Source organism: Sesamum indicum, linkage group LG2 (assembly GCF_026168435.1).
Source record: "Sesamum indicum cultivar Baizhima isolate 11 linkage group LG2, ASM2616843v1, whole genome shotgun sequence".
Taxonomy (NCBI): Eukaryota; Viridiplantae; Streptophyta; class Magnoliopsida; order Lamiales; family Pedaliaceae; genus Sesamum; species Sesamum indicum.
Window position 1 is genome coordinate 5,837,721 of NC_142658.1, and position 15,749 is coordinate 5,853,469.

Consider the following 15,749-nt stretch of genomic DNA (forward strand, 5'->3'; position numbering starts at 1 on the left):
TCGTCCTGTGGCCGGCGAATCGACGAGAATAATCCGCGGCGGTCAATTTCAAAGCCCAGTCGCTGTCGTGGTCGGATCGCAAAATTGGTTGAGGGGTTTTGTTCTCCTTACTATGGGTAATTGAATGGTATATGTGGTGGCTAGAAATTCCAAGTAACGCGGCGGAATTGAAGAGAGAAGGTGACGGCGAATGGCGGGGATTTCACAACTTTGATTTCCCATCAGTTTTTTTTTTTAATTTCCACGTATGCGCCACATATGCGCCACATCAGCTTCTCCAGCCAATCAGAATCGAGCCCCCAATTTTAAAAGTCACATGCATCGCATGTGACTTTTTCCGGCGACCCACAAATTTTTCCGGCCAAATTTGGACTGAAATTGCGAATTTTTTAGTTTTACGGGACTAAAACGAAAATGGCCTATAGCTGTGGGACGAAAATTGTCTTTTGCCCTTTATTTTCATTTTCTACACATGATTGAATATATTGACATATATAAGAAAAAAGGTTGGAGTTCATCAAAGGAAGTCAAATAAAAAGTTGGCAGCTATGCACGGAAGCCGTGGCCAGAGCCCAACAGAGAAAAGTTGAGGGAGAGGGAATCCAAAACAACTTTTATTTTGTTATATACTATTTTTTTTTATTCTTTATGTTAACTGAAATTAAACTCGTTTGAAAATATAAAATTATATTTTTTTAAAATTAAAATTACACTTATTTCCTCTTTAAAAATTATTATTCTGGTCCCCTTCTATTAGAGTATGAATAGAAAATATTGATATTAGAAAAAAATACATAAAACTTTAATTTTAATCCTTATTTAATATTTTTATGTATATTTTTCTATTTTAAGGGGATAGTTTAATATATATATATGGAGTGATATTAATATTATTATATTTTTCTCCTTATAAATAAAGAATTATTACATGAGAATATTAAATAATGGGTAAAATTAAAATTTTATGTAATGTTTTTGCTAATGACAACATTTTTTACGAGATCTATGTTCCGTAAATTATATTATGACAAAACCAAAACTATATGACTTAATATATTTTTTCATCAATAACTTTAAACTATCATTTAATCTCCCAACCTATTTTCACACTTTTGCATGCATAATCATCTCCACTTCCTCAGATTTTAGTCCTTTATTTAGCTGAAGTATGATAAAAAAAAAAAAAAAAGAATTGGCAGAAAACCCTAAAGAAAAGGAATACGAGAAGAAGTTCTTGAACTGAATCTTTGTAGGAAACTAATTGAATCTGCACATATGTAATAATCTCAATACTCATCTTCCTTAGACAAGGAAAATATGAGGAACAGGCACAAAGGGACTACTACAAAAGCTGCAGCTTTGATCAAATCCTCTGCCCCTCTTGAAATCACACCAATTCTTGACCAATCTCCACTGTACCTGATGTTCAAACATTCATGTCCGAATATTACATGAACCCGCAAAGGACAAAAAGAGAAAAGATGTGTAAATAGTTTACCCTGCGTCGACGAAACCTAGAGCAAACACTCCAGTAGCAGACTGAATCAGAAGTTTAGTGCTGGGAAAAAATCTCAATGGAAAAAGGGTTTTGTTTTCTTTCTTTGGAGTTTCGTAGGAATCCTTTTTCTTGGCAAATATTGTAGGAGGGATCGCATTTGGTTTAGTGTTGGAATTTAGACAAGAGAGTGTGTTGGAGGAGAGGAATCTGATGTCTGTGATGAACATTTTTCTGGTCTGAGACTGAGTATGTGGAGTCTTCTTGTCTATGTTCATGTGTGGCTGTCATATGTTTGCAGCAAAAACAGGATAAGAGAGGCAACTATATAGTCATTTTGCAGGAATGATATGTGTGAATGTGTAATTATAATTGCAATTTGGGATAATTACACTGCTTTTCCCTAATATTTGGACTAATTGTACGTAAATTTTTGTAGTTTCAAAAATTACATTTAGTGTCCCTGATGTTTGATTCCGTTTAACAAATAGATCATGTCGTTAGTTAAAATTTATCAATTTTTTTTATTTTAGCAAAAAAATAATGAAAATTCTTATTTTTCTACGATTGACTTATTACTGATTATTGCGCGTCAAATAAATCTTTTTCGAACCAAGCTATCCTTATACATCTCTACGTGCTAGTGAGTGTGAGGAGGTAAATATGGATTTTTATTAATTTTTTTTGCTGATATCAACAAATTTGGTGAATTTTAACTGATGAATAAATCTATTTGTTAGACGAAAATAAATGTCAGAAATATCAGATGTAATTTTTCAAATTACAAAAATATACTAAATATTAGAGTAGGACAGCGTAATTATCCCTTAATATTTTGATTTGATATACAATTTGAGTTCGGAATAGAGCTTTTCTAGTCATCATCTTCTTCATATCTCATACTTTGATTTTTTAATTAGAAAATAGATCAGGTAGCCCTCAATTACAGCTCTTTCATGCGCAAGTCAGTCAAGTTCAATCCAAATATATACTTATCACATTCAATGCAACAACAATATAACTTACTTAGCATCTCGAGGTTATGTAGTATATTTATAAATTTGGTCCACTTAAATCAATTACATTAAAATAAGGTTAATATTTAAAAATTACATATTCGAAATGCATCAAAAGGTTGAGATCTAGGATGATGTCATCAAGTCGGATCGACCTATTACAACCTTGATAATTTTTGAGGTGACGAGAGTGGATTTCACATTTTTAAAATATTTTTTTGTTATTTTTTAATGGATATTTAATATGGAATTATTAATATATTTGATGAGCATTTGATATATTAATGAGTTGTATATTATTACTGATGGATTATATTAAAAAAAGTATCATTACTTTCTAAATATATTCGATAAAAAACAATTATAACATACATTATTTTGTTGGATAAATTTTATCATGTGTGAATTCTTGAATTTTGTTTATTTAAAATTTTAATTTGAGTATACTAATTATTATAAGTGAACTAATACAAATCAGTTCTTTTCATTCAAGAAATAAATAAAAAAATTAATTGATCCATGTAAGTATTTTAATTTTATGACAAATTATAATGAACTCTTTTTATTTTTCATAATTATAAATATTTTCTTGTTATTTGAAAAATTATAAATACACCTTTAAAATTAACGATCATTTAAAATATATATAATTGTGACAATCTATTGTAAAAGATATATTAGATGATCGTTAATTTAAAAATAAATATTTACAATTATAATCAATACTATATAAAAAAAAAGCTCATTTTCAGTCACAAAATAGTTACTTACGCCATGATATTAATTTTTTAAAATTGTAAAAAATATTCTTATTTATTTTCATCCAATCCTACTTAAATTCTTTCTTTCACGTACATGACCATAATCATCTATCTACATTAATATGAAAATTTAAGCCACATTAATTTTTTTTATAGCAATAACATTTTTAAATTATAACATAAATTAAAATATAAATAATTATTTATATATATATAGAACGACGTCGTACTGCAATTGCTAGTATTTTTTTTATTAAAAAAAAAACATCTTAATTGACCTCATAAAACCCGTCCATAATGTTTGGTTTCAATTTTACTTTATTTTTGAGATGGACTAAAACATGGACAATGTTTGTCTTGATTTGTCTTGAAAATTTTGGTGGTGTTTTGAAATGTTTTGCAACAATACTTCATTTGTTTTTTGTCAAAATAAGTTTACACTAATTATAGGCCCTACTAATATATATATATAAGAGATATGATTTGACAATGAACAGTAGTTTTTGTCTCATACTAAACAACATAAAACATACCATACTTATTTTATATTATTTCCAAAAACAAATCCAAACATACATACTATCTCTAACACATATTCATTTATCTTTATTTTTCTCTCTGTATCTCCACAAAACACATCAAAATAAGTTAAAAATGAAACCAAAACGGTCGTATTCTCCTTCAATTTTAATTCTTATTCCCTCCCATGGCAGCATCACTTTCCACTTCGCAAACAATTTCACTCACTCGCTTCAAAACCCCACCCCTAAAGGCCAAAACTACGACTCCCATCAATGGCGCTCTCCCCCTCAACCCACCCCGTACAAATCCATAAACTCCCCCAATTCGCATACATCGACGCCCTCCGCTGGATGCCCCATCTCTCCACCTTCACCCGCCACATTCTTCTCGCCACCTACGACTCCGATAGCTCCACCCCTTCCCTCCAAACCCTCACTTTCTGCCCTTCCCGAGCTGCTCCTTCTCTCACCCCACAAGCTTCTGTCACCGCTCCTTCAAGAATCACCTCTTTGAAAATCTCCCCCTCGCCGTTAACTCCCTCCAAGCCCATCGCTGCCGCTTCTGCCTTTTCCGGTTCACTTCTCTTCTATTCAGCTGATTTGGTGAATGGGACTTTGAATCTCGAGTTCTCGGTGCCTGAAAAGGGGTTTCATTTGGGCCCCGTTTCGGGGATTGATTTGAATGAGAATGGATCGGAGTGTGTGAGTGTTGGGGAGGATGGGAGGGTCAACTTGGTCAGTATTTCGGCCAAGACGGGTTTTAGGAGGGTTTTTGATAGTAATGGATTGGTTTCGTATAGTTCTGTTAGGTGGGCTTCGCCTGTGGAGTTTGTGACCGGTGCATTCGGGTTTGGACTTCATTGGTGGGATCAGCGGAAGGCCGGCGGACCGGTGGCTTTGTTTAAGGACAATTGGTAATGCATTGGTAAAAATTATTTTTGAAAAAAAAATACTTGTGCTTTCTTAGTAAAATTTGCTTGCTTAATTACATTGTTTCTTGTAGATCATTGATCTTGTTAGTTGCACTTTGAAATTTGACTGTCACTCATGAATTTAAGTTGTCTTAGCCCACCCCACCCCGAGTAATTAAATAAAAAAGAATTGCGTTTATACAGTATGTTTCTTCAGAGGATAGTGATAAATATCAGAAAACCTTTTCCCAGATGTGGCTTTACAAGTATTTTTCATATCATGTCGGGCTTCAGGATATATCATATTTAATGAATGATCGCAGAGTTTCTTAGAAGGAATTCATTCTGAATAGTCCGAGGTTTGAACAGTAAAAGGAAAAAAAGAATAATTCTAAATCAGTTGTATAAGGCAGCAGGATAAGATTGTACCGCTGGCAGTGCTCTCTCATTAGTGAAAATGTGAAATGAGTAGGGATTTTCAGTAACTGCAGCTCGTGCCTTTAGTAGAGGGGACTGTATAATGGGTAATGGGTCGTAAGTATATTATGGTGTAGAGTGATTTAACCATGTGGAGCTGCATAATGTGTTGTAAGCAAATAGTTTATATCAACCATTTTACTGAATTTTCTACAATTTTAAATTTAAACGAATGTGAAAAAGTTAAACGATACGGTAGTGACAAGAAACATTGCTTGAAAAGAGCATGTGATGAGCAAGGTCACTCGAGTCTCGACCTAATCTTATTAGGAGTCATGTTGTCTCTAATCTCGAGTATGAATGAATTGTCAGCATCTATAGGCATTCTGGATGCAAAGAATTCTCTCAACTGTGTAATTAATTGACGAACCATTATTATTTAACTTGTCTTGCTTTATTCTTATCTTGAACTAAAGTTATGACTCCTTTATCTCTTAAGAAAGATACAGAAACAAGTAATATATACATTGCTGCATGATCCTGTAGAAGGAATAGGAAAGACCCTACTGAAATTCCTACGATTGGAGGTTCTTGTGTTTGGTTAGACTTCCTTCCAAGGATTAATGTACTGTTATTTTGCTGACATATGTTTTCCATGATGATATTAACAGGACAGGAGGAACTGCTTCTGGTATTGTTCATGCCATTGATATACATCCATCACGAAAACACACTTGCCTTGTAAGATGTTAGTGTATCTTGTTAGTTTGTTTTTGTTGAAAATAAGACTTCCTTACGAGACAGTGGTAATATTTAATGTGGAAGGTTATTGTTGTCATCTTGCCTGTTTTCATATTGGGTTCTTCCCTTATTCCCGAGTTCCACATTCTGCCTTAAAGGTGGTTGGTGACATAATGTGGCTGAATGAGTTCAGCCTTTAGGATGTCGCCGATGTGATGTGGTCCTATATACTGCAGGGGAAAAGAAATTGCCTAAAAGTCCTGGAAACACAATATATAGAGATTTTCAAGTCTTTCATGCTTCGGTTCTCAAGTTCTGGCCTTTAGTTTTGCTTCTATTATTGTGTTTGAAGGCAGGAGGCTCTTCTGGTACACTGTTTGCATGGGATATTCGTTTGCCAAAACAACCTATTATACTGTCTGGGGTTGGTGTTGGTGATGCACCTGCAAATTCACTCGTAGAAAGTGACATATGGGAGGTCCAGTACGACAACTATACACATTCTTCCAAGATCATTAACTCGTCATCATCTAGGATTCTACCTGCTATGATTTGTTCAGAGGATGGAATACTTGGTGTGATTGAGCAAGGTACTTTCACATCCTTATCACCCCATGATTAAGAACTTTTATTTTGAACCTGCTTGTTAGTCTGAAGAGACTGCATGTGAAAATATGTCCTTGATGGTTGAAGACTGATCTGTTTCAACTCAATTAGGTGAAGAACCAATAGAGCTTTTGGCTGAACCTTGTGCAATAAATAGCTTCGACATCGACAGACAAAACCCATCGGTACGTAAAAATCTTACCATCTCACAAACCTGAGGACTCATTCTCTTACCAGTTACCACGTGCTCGATCTTTTACTCCAATTTCAGTTTATTCTTCCTTTTCCTTCGTTCTACACCTTGCAGGACGTGATCTGCAGTTTGGAGTGGGAATCAATTGCCATCTTAACGAGGCCATAAGCTTAACTGATGGAGGTAGGCATTGAGATGGAGGAAGGAACAGCATCCCTGCGGTCTTGCTCAAATTCAGACTTAAAATGTAACCATACTGCATTGCGACATAGAACGCCATTGTAAGTACGAATCCGAGGAAACATAAGTGGAAATGAGGGAGTAACACCTATCTTGATCGGTATGATTATCATTAAGTTGCTTAGACACTGAACCTTCACATTCTCCTAGCGGCAGGGACAACTTAGATCAATTGTTGGCTGTACAACTACTGTAGTTCTCTTATATTTGAGTTCCTCTGTCTATTATAATCCTTACTGGACATATTTTTATGGGCAATATCTAATCTTTTTCAGTACAAGTGATGGTTAGAACATCCTAGATTGTTCCAAACCTTGAAAACATTCTAACTTTTCATTTTTACCTTGAACTGGACCAACAGAAAAGTTAATAATTTTGTTTGTAAAATGTGATTGAATGATAAATTTGATGAACATATCTTCTTCTTCGTATTACTTACTTTTTCTTAATATATTGTATTGTCGTTTTGAATGAATGAAATCTCCTTGATAGTTCAATTATTTTTCACCTTTTAATAAATTTTTTACTCTTCTCAATATTAATCGTAAGTAATGTGTTTTTCATTGCCTTCCATAACCCCGTCTCCATACTATCATCTCTGAAGAGAATTTTTTTTTCTGTAGAATAGAACTGTAGAATTTTGTCATCCCATTGGAGTAGAATGAGTTTTGTTTGTTTGTTGAAAAATATTTCCAATTTCAAGAAAATATATCTCAAATATAATTTTACTAGTTTGAAGAAAAATACATCACATCAATAATGATTCTTATGTTTTTTTATTGAATATTATATGCATCACATCAATTATCATAATTATATTTTTATCTTACAATCAATCACACATTGAATGAAGAATTTATATCATTTTTTTCTCATTTAGACGAGATAAAATGATAATTGCAATCTCAGAATCACAAATGGAAAAAATGCAAGCAATGTTTTTGTAATATTATAAATGAGCAAATTACCTTCTTATAAAAAAATTTTAGCAATTTACCTCTATATTTTTAAAAATGTAGCAATTTATTCCTTTGTATCGTTCAAAAGGAATTAATTTATCTTCTAAGATAAGGAAGTAAATTGCTTCATTTTAAAGAATACAAGAGGATAAATTGTTATTATTTTTTTATAAAAAATAGTTTACTTATTTACAATAATAGAGCATGTAAATTTACATTAATGTATTGATGATGTTTTTATATAATGTAATTATTGTTTTATTAAAAAAAGGAATATTTTCCCTTTAATTATAAGCAATGAGTTAAAAAATCCCAACCCAAACCACAACTCAGCCCAATATATTTGTAGTGGGCTAGTTTTCAGGAAAAGGCGCAAGCCCATAAGTAAGGCCACACCCTACATTTCCTATAAATGCTATTTCGTCCCCCAAAACCCTAGAGCTCTGTTTCTCTCGTTCTTCAAGCCTGGATCAGCGACGACGACCGAGACAGAGACTTCGCCATGGGAAGAAGTAAGTTTCTTCCGACCACAACTTACTTTGATTTGGATTTTCTTTTCGTATACGCGCGTATGTGTTTGTCTGTATGCTCTGTTGGATCCGCACTGTTTCTCCTTTTCGGTGCCCCCCAGAAGTTGGGTCGAACCAAATTTCCTTATTTGAAGTTGCTGGGGGAGAAATGGAGAGCAAGTGTTGAGTCGGCGGTGGGATGGCCCGAGCAGGGGTGGGCAAGGGGACGGGGGCGATGGCAGGGGCAAGGTCCGCACCTCTGCCGCCGCTGGTCGGGGAGAAGGTGGAGGGCACTGGTGGGGGGAAGAAATGGGTCTGTAAGGTAGAAAATAAAATAAAATTTTTATTATTAAGTTGTATCCAGATGAGCGTTACGAAAGTAATATGCTGTTTATCCAGATGAGTGAAATCGAATTACCAGCTAAGCTTGTGTATGTGTCAAGTTGTTTAGTTATGCTTACATGGGACTCTAGTTTTGATGATTACTTCAGGGACATGGTACAGTTGCACAGAGATTTTTCTGTCAATTGTTTTGAGTTTGTTTATTTTATGTTGGTAAATATGGGCATCTGTTTAAGTGCTTGTCAATGTAATTGGATTTGGCAATGAAGGAACATGTACTAACTTTATCTACTTGTGGGTGTACTCTTCAATTTCATGTATAGTGTGTTAACAGAGATGTAAAACAAGATAAGTTAGAGGGGTGTATTAGTAACTGCACGTTTGTTTGAGGAAGTTTATGTAAAATGTACCAGTGGTGACCCTGATGTATATCTTGTTTGTAGGACCTGCAAGGTGTTATCGTCAAATCAAGAATAAGCCATACCCAAAATCACGGTATTGTCGTGGTGTTCCAGATCCCAAGATTAGAATCTATGATGTGGGAATGAAAAAGAAGGGTGTGGATGAATTCCCTTTCTGTGTGCACTTGGTCAGTTGGGAGAAGGAGAATGTCTCCAGTGAGGCACTTGAAGCTGCTCGTATTGCGTGCAACAAGTACATGACCAAGTTTGCTGGAAAAGATGCTTTCCATTTGAGGGTCAGAGTCCATCCCTTCCATGTGCTGCGTATCAACAAGATGTTGTCATGTGCTGGAGCTGATAGGCTCCAAACTGGCATGAGGGGTGCTTTTGGCAAGCCTCAGGGTACTTGTGCTCGTGTGGCTATTGGCCAGGTCCTTCTTTCTGTTCGTTGCAAAGATGGAAACAGTCAGCATGCTCAGGAGGCATTGCGCCGTGCAAAGTTCAAGTTCCCTGGTCGTCAAAAGATCATTATCAGCAGGAAGTGGTATGCTAATCTCCTAATACTTCCTTCCAAATGACTAGTTTTTGGCAACTTGTAATATTTGGTCAATTAAATGTGATTCTTACTGAAGACATCACTCCTGACTTGTAACTTGTTGCTCCGGTATTAATTTCAGGGGTTTCACAAAATTCAGCCGCAGTGATTACGTGAAGTGGAAATCAGAAAACAAGATTCTCCCTGATGGTGTCAATGCCAAGGTTTGTTACCTTAAAAATGAGGCGATGGAATTTTATAATTAACTTCCTTTTTGTCACAATTTCATTTTCTATAGCAACTTCTGTTGTGCTGGTTGATAGCCTGCACTCAGACACCAGGTACTCAAAACTTCTCTTTTGCAGCTTCTGGGATGTCATGGGCCATTGGCGAATCGTCAACCAGGAAGGGCATTCTTATCTGAGGGTCCAACTGCCTAGGATTTCTATGGTGGGTCTAGATTAAGCGCCCAACTTGACAGAGCTTTGGAGTTGTCTGGTTCATTGGTTTTTTGGATTCTCTTTTACGATTTCCGATCATGTTTTGTCTTATTAAAAGTGCTATTAAAACTGCTGACAAAGGATTTTGTTTCAATGTTGTGAATTGTGTTAAATTATCAGCCTCTTTGATTTTGGTATTCTTGCCTTGTCCCTTTGCACATTTGGTGTGTGTTTCAATTGATGTGTATGTTTGTTCCTTACTACCAACTGGATCTGGGATTTGTGGGTCAACATGTCATCAGTACAGATTGCAAAACAAATCCTTAGAAACACAATGTTGAATTAAAGGAGAATACATTTCTTTAAAAAAAAAATAGCCAATGCTTATGAGTGGAATTTTAGTTGTAGATAATCTATTATATATTCCCGTATTGATCACTCATTTTAGGTAGTGAAATTTTTACAACCTTTACTCTTAGTTTGATATTTCGATCATTTATTTTTCTTATTTTCTTAGTGTATATTTTTAGCCAGTAATTTGAGATATCAAACTTGAAAATATTTAGGGTTAATTACATTGATACTCCCTAATGTTAGGTTTAATTATACAGACATTTTTTACTTTTGGTAAAATTATATGCACGCTTCCTAATGGGTGTTAATGTATTTTCCATGAAGATTTGTATTTTGCCTATGGGGAGTAGCTATAATTATACCCATCACTTCAAGCTGTGTAACTGTGGTTTTGCAAGAGGTAAACGGTGTTAATGTAATTTGATTTAATTTTAAGGGGTGTTAATGTAGTTTACCTTAATGCTTTAAGAAATTCAGACTTTTCAATAGAAGTATAAATGCATTTCAGTGTATACACACACTATAGGTGTGTACGGAAATATACGTCACTATTTGAGATTTTGAGTTTATATTCAAATTTATATTTTCATTATTAGTAAGTATTCCTTCTATCATAGCATTATCGTCTAATAAGTCCTTAATTTTGTGGAATTTTCATTCTTCTTCTAATGACGTTAAATACGTATGCTGTTTTGGTCCAAATCTAGTAAGTAACAGTGGATCATTCAGTGGTCAATTGTGACTCATGATACATAAAATATCATGAGGGGTAGGACTACAGTGAATTTTAGGAGCTCTAAAAGGCTCATCGTCGAGATTTGCATATATACTATTCTGTACCTGTTATCGACTCCAAATATGTGAATAACAATAGTCACATTACATGGTTAGTAGTATTTATTACAAATCAATACGACACGTACTACATTATAGTTTGTTTTTAACAGTAATATTGTAATAAGGTAGCACAATTGGGCCACTTAATCATTCAGGGGATGATCATCTCAGTTAAAATCCACATAAATTGTAATCAAGAAAATGCACTAGTTTAATTAATTTTTAATGATATTTAGGACAAAGCATGTGTTATATACTGAACGGTATTGTAAATTTGCCATTTTGATTCATGTTAGAATAATGCGTCACTAATCACATGCACACGTCTCATCAATTTTCAATGGCATTTACAACACCACATATGATGCATTATTTATGGGGATAATTACATGACGTTTGGTATAATTATACATAATTTTTTTTTTAATTTGAAAAATTACATATAGTATTTTTGATTTTTCTTCTATCTAGCAAATAAATTCATTCATTAGTCGAAATTCATCAAATTTACTGTTATTAACAAAAATATTGAATAAAAATTGATATTTATCCTCGATTGATTTATTACTGACTTATTGCATGTCATTTTTTTTTTCCGACTTATTGAGTGTCATTGCAGATTGAGAAAAAGAATGATTGTAGAGAATTAATAAATCTATGATATTGGTGAATGATTGTAGAAAAATATATTCAAATTTTAATATATTCCAGTACAGATTAATTTCCATTTTTATTGTACCAAATAAGGAGATGATTTGATTCCTTTTGAGTTTTGACTAATTTAATTTAGAGAAAGAATATTACACCTGTCGTATATAGAATAAGTTTCATTGCCTTTCACTTTTTATTTTCTCTTTTGTTTAATCAGATCAAATAGAGTAAATATTTCTCATCTGACCTCATCTCATCTCATCTCATCTCATCTGAGTAGCCCAACGATCTGTTCTTCTCTGAGAAAATAATTCTCATTTTAACAAAAAATATTTCAAATTCAATTTTACCACTTTCAAGAAAAATATAACTATTACGGAGACTATGTTCCTTCGCATGAGGGTTTTAGTTCTCTCCCATGAGAGTCCTTCCTCCTTAAAATTCCCACACTGTTTCTTCTTGCGCCGGCGTTCCCGTGCGACGGCTCCCCACCTGGCAAGCTTTGAGCCCCTCTTCGATGTGGTCGTTTCTCTGATGCTGGATTTGAGCATGAAGTGGAGGGGATATCCAGTTGTTGTCTAGTTTTTCATTTCTTGTTGCTGCGTGTTTTATATTTCCCGTGCACTGTGTTTTTCCATCTGATCGTTTCGGTTGCTCTGCTTTCTGTTCTTCCTGCTGCTGTTTCATTTCTTTTTCTTGCGTTCCTAGTACTGTCTAATTGGGATTGGATCGTTTTGTTCGAGGGAGGCGGTGCTGATCTTGTGTTAGGTTGTCATGATGTTTTTGTTAGAAAATGAAAGACTGTATCGTAGAAAACCATTGCCTTGAAAATGAAATTTTTATACTACCATGGTGCAGATAGTATAAACTGATCGCACCCCAAGGTTAACACAGCTATAACTCTCTTACACGTGTACTCGTAGAAGAAAATTTGGAACAACGAACTAAACAACACTCGAAAGAAAAGAAGAGAAAGCAGAGAAAGAAGGAGAAAAGAGGCTCTCGAATTTGTTGGTGTGTATAATGCATGGAGCTCAGCTTATTTATAGAAGCATACATTGGTTGCTGGAAAAACTGGGACTCTACACCAGCCACATATTTATCAACGGATATATCAAAATTAGGAGCAAAAATCGGCTATTTAGGAGGGTGATTTAGGAGTCCAAAATTATATAAATTACTCATTCCCAATAATCCCCCACAAATGACTAATGTAGATGAAGAATATGATTTCTGAGTGAAGGAAGAAATATACTTAACCATTAATATCTTTCGATTGAATTAATGTATAGTGAAGTGACGCAATCAAATTGGCTAACGAGAGTGATATGACTATTGAACTTCTGATAGCTCAAATTGAGATCCCCACAATCACGTATGAATTCTTTAGTGTTCGTTTTGTTCCGCGATAAAGTTCCAAGTGCTACTAATGACCATGCGCTTATACCTTGGGTTCTAATGAGTGCTTTAGAAAGAACTTTTATTTTCCTTTCATAAAAGGCAGCCCACCTCCACACTCATCCAGATAGTTTCAGCAAGTCTTATAGACCACTCAACAACTGAGCTATGAGGCTATCTTCCTGAACAAAGTTAGGGCTATCCATCAAGTCCTTATTAGGATCACCCAAACACAGGGCTATGGATTTATATGGTTATTACCATATTCCATCAGTTAAGGTGTTTTAGCCCCATTGCTCTCGAAAACTCAAAAATAATTCTCCTGGTAAGTCCTTTCGTGAGAGGAACTGCCAAGTTCCTCTCAGACTTCACATAATCCAAGGTGATTATCCCATTCTTCAGAAATTCTTTTACTGCTTCATGTCTGATACGAATATGTATCCTTTTGCCATTGTAAGCATAGTTCTTGGCAATTCCAATAGCAGCTTGGGAGTCACAGAGTAAAGACACTAGCACAGTTGACCCCCACAAGGGTACATCTCCCAATAAGTTTCTCAGCCACTCTGCTTCTTGACCAAAGACTCCGGTGGTTGTAGAGTTCCCCATGAAGACACACTCGTCGCTGTTGCATCACTAAGTTCATGAATAGGGCTTTGTTGGAGTAGAAATGCTTGGATGCGCCAGTGTCTAGTATCTAGTTTTCTTTGTTATCTACCAGGTTAGCTTCTACAACTACCGCAGCGATGATCTCGTCATTTTCAACTAGTTTGACTTATGGAGTAGAGATTTAATGGTTGGTTTTGGCTTGCTTTCTGTTGATCCTTTCTTTGGTAGCACTGGTACGCTTTGTGTCCTAGTTTCACATAATTGTAGCACGATATTTTGTTCTTTTGGATCTTGCCGTCAGGTCTTTTGAATGTCTTGTGTTGATTGTTCTTTTGAAAAACGTTCCTTTTATTTTGGTGAAACCTGTTTTTAGATCCAGCAGACTCAACAAGGTTAGCTTTAACTGAAAGAGAAGAGAGAAGTTTCCTTATCTTTTAGGCAATTTGCTTCTTCCGTTCTCATATGGTTGATTAATTCTTGGAGGATTAGATCCCTTTTCTTGTGCTTCAAGTGGTTTCGATATTCATTCCAAGTAGGAGGGAATTTTTCCAGTACTACATTGGCTTATAAAATATGACACATTCTCATGCCCTCACTCAGCACTTCAGTCACTAGGTTTTTGTACTCATGGATTTGTTCCATTATAGGCTTTTCATCAACCATTTGAAATTGAAGCCATTTACCGATGACGTACTTTTTCCTTTCAACGTCATCACCTTTGTATCTTGCCGTAGTCCAGATTTCTTTGTCACTCATATAGTTGACAAATAAATCGAACAGAGAATTATTCATATGATTAAGCAGGTGACCTCTCACCGTTTTATTGTCTATGTCGTATTTCCGTTTTGCCCCATCCTCAGATTTTGTGGTCGTCCCTTCTGCGGGGATTCTCTGCTGTAATAATGGCAAGAGGATATTTCTGCTGGACTTTCCGGTGGATTCTGGAACAGCACATAATCTACGTCCAATTGTTCAAAAAATATGAGCAACGTTTGTGACCATCGTATATAGTTGGTGCCATTAAGTGACTCCATCTTGGAGAGGTCAGACAGTGTTTTAGCAATTGGAACAACCATTATAGCAATATTTCACTTTCAATTGTTAGAAAATGAAAGATTGTGCCGTGAAAAACCGCTGCCTTGAAAGCAAAATTTCGGTACTACCGTGGTGCAGATAGTATAAATCGATCGCTCCCCAAGATTAACACAACTATAACTCTCTTACACATGCACTCGTGGAAGAAAGTTTGGAACAACGAACTAAACAACACTCAGAAGAGAAAACAGAGAAAGAAGGGAGGCTCTCGAATTTTTTGGTGTGTGTAATGCATGGAGCTGAGCCTATTTATAGAAGCATACCTTGGTTGCTAGAAAAACTGGGACTCTACACCAGCCACACATTTATCAACAGATATCAAAGTTAGGAGTAAAAATCGGCTATTTAGGAGGGTGATTTGGGAGTACAAAATGATAAAAACTACTCATTTCCAATAATTTTACTGTTTCGTTTCTGTTTAGGGTGCGTCTGAAGTAGGGCTATTCCCCCTTTTCAAGGGCAAGCGGGGCTAATTGGATTTTCTCATCAGGTGACGCTGGCAGGTGTTGTGAGAGGCTTTCATTTATCTTGTGTAATTTTGGGATAGAGGTGGAAATATTACGTCTGAACAGGGTTTGAAGTTAATTGAGGAAGGGGCTACATTGGTTGTCCATGGTGGGTTGTGGCACGCGGAGCCGGAACATTCTAGGCTTTGTCTATTGGGATTAGTCCATACCATACACTAGGGTGTTGAAACTCGAAGCATTGAGCACATCATTGC

The 15,749-nt window shown here is 35.3% G+C and overlaps 2 protein-coding genes across 2 annotated transcripts; both read left to right on the forward strand.

Annotated features, from left to right (window-relative positions):
* The first annotated feature begins 3,982 nt into the window (after positions 1–3,982).
* Positions 3,983–7,181, forward strand: LOC105155403 (Transducin/WD40 repeat-like superfamily protein). Its single transcript, XM_011071277.3, has 5 exons — positions 3,983–4,707; positions 5,793–5,862; positions 6,215–6,452; positions 6,580–6,653; positions 6,776–7,181. Exons 1-5 carry the CDS (start codon positions 4,067–4,069, stop codon positions 6,827–6,829), a joined length of 1,077 nt encoding a protein of 358 aa, XP_011069579.1. The 5' UTR covers positions 3,983–4,066; the 3' UTR covers positions 6,830–7,181.
* A 1,038-nt stretch (positions 7,182–8,219) lies between these two features.
* On the forward strand, positions 8,220–10,284 carry LOC105155404 (large ribosomal subunit protein uL16-like). The gene is made up of 4 exons (XM_011071278.3): positions 8,220–8,372; positions 9,155–9,656; positions 9,790–9,871; positions 10,013–10,284. The coding sequence occupies exons 1-4, from the start codon at positions 8,363–8,365 to the stop codon at positions 10,085–10,087; spliced, it is 669 nt and encodes a 222-aa protein (XP_011069580.2). The 5' UTR covers positions 8,220–8,362; the 3' UTR covers positions 10,088–10,284.
* The last annotated feature ends 5,465 nt before the right edge of the window (positions 10,285–15,749 follow it).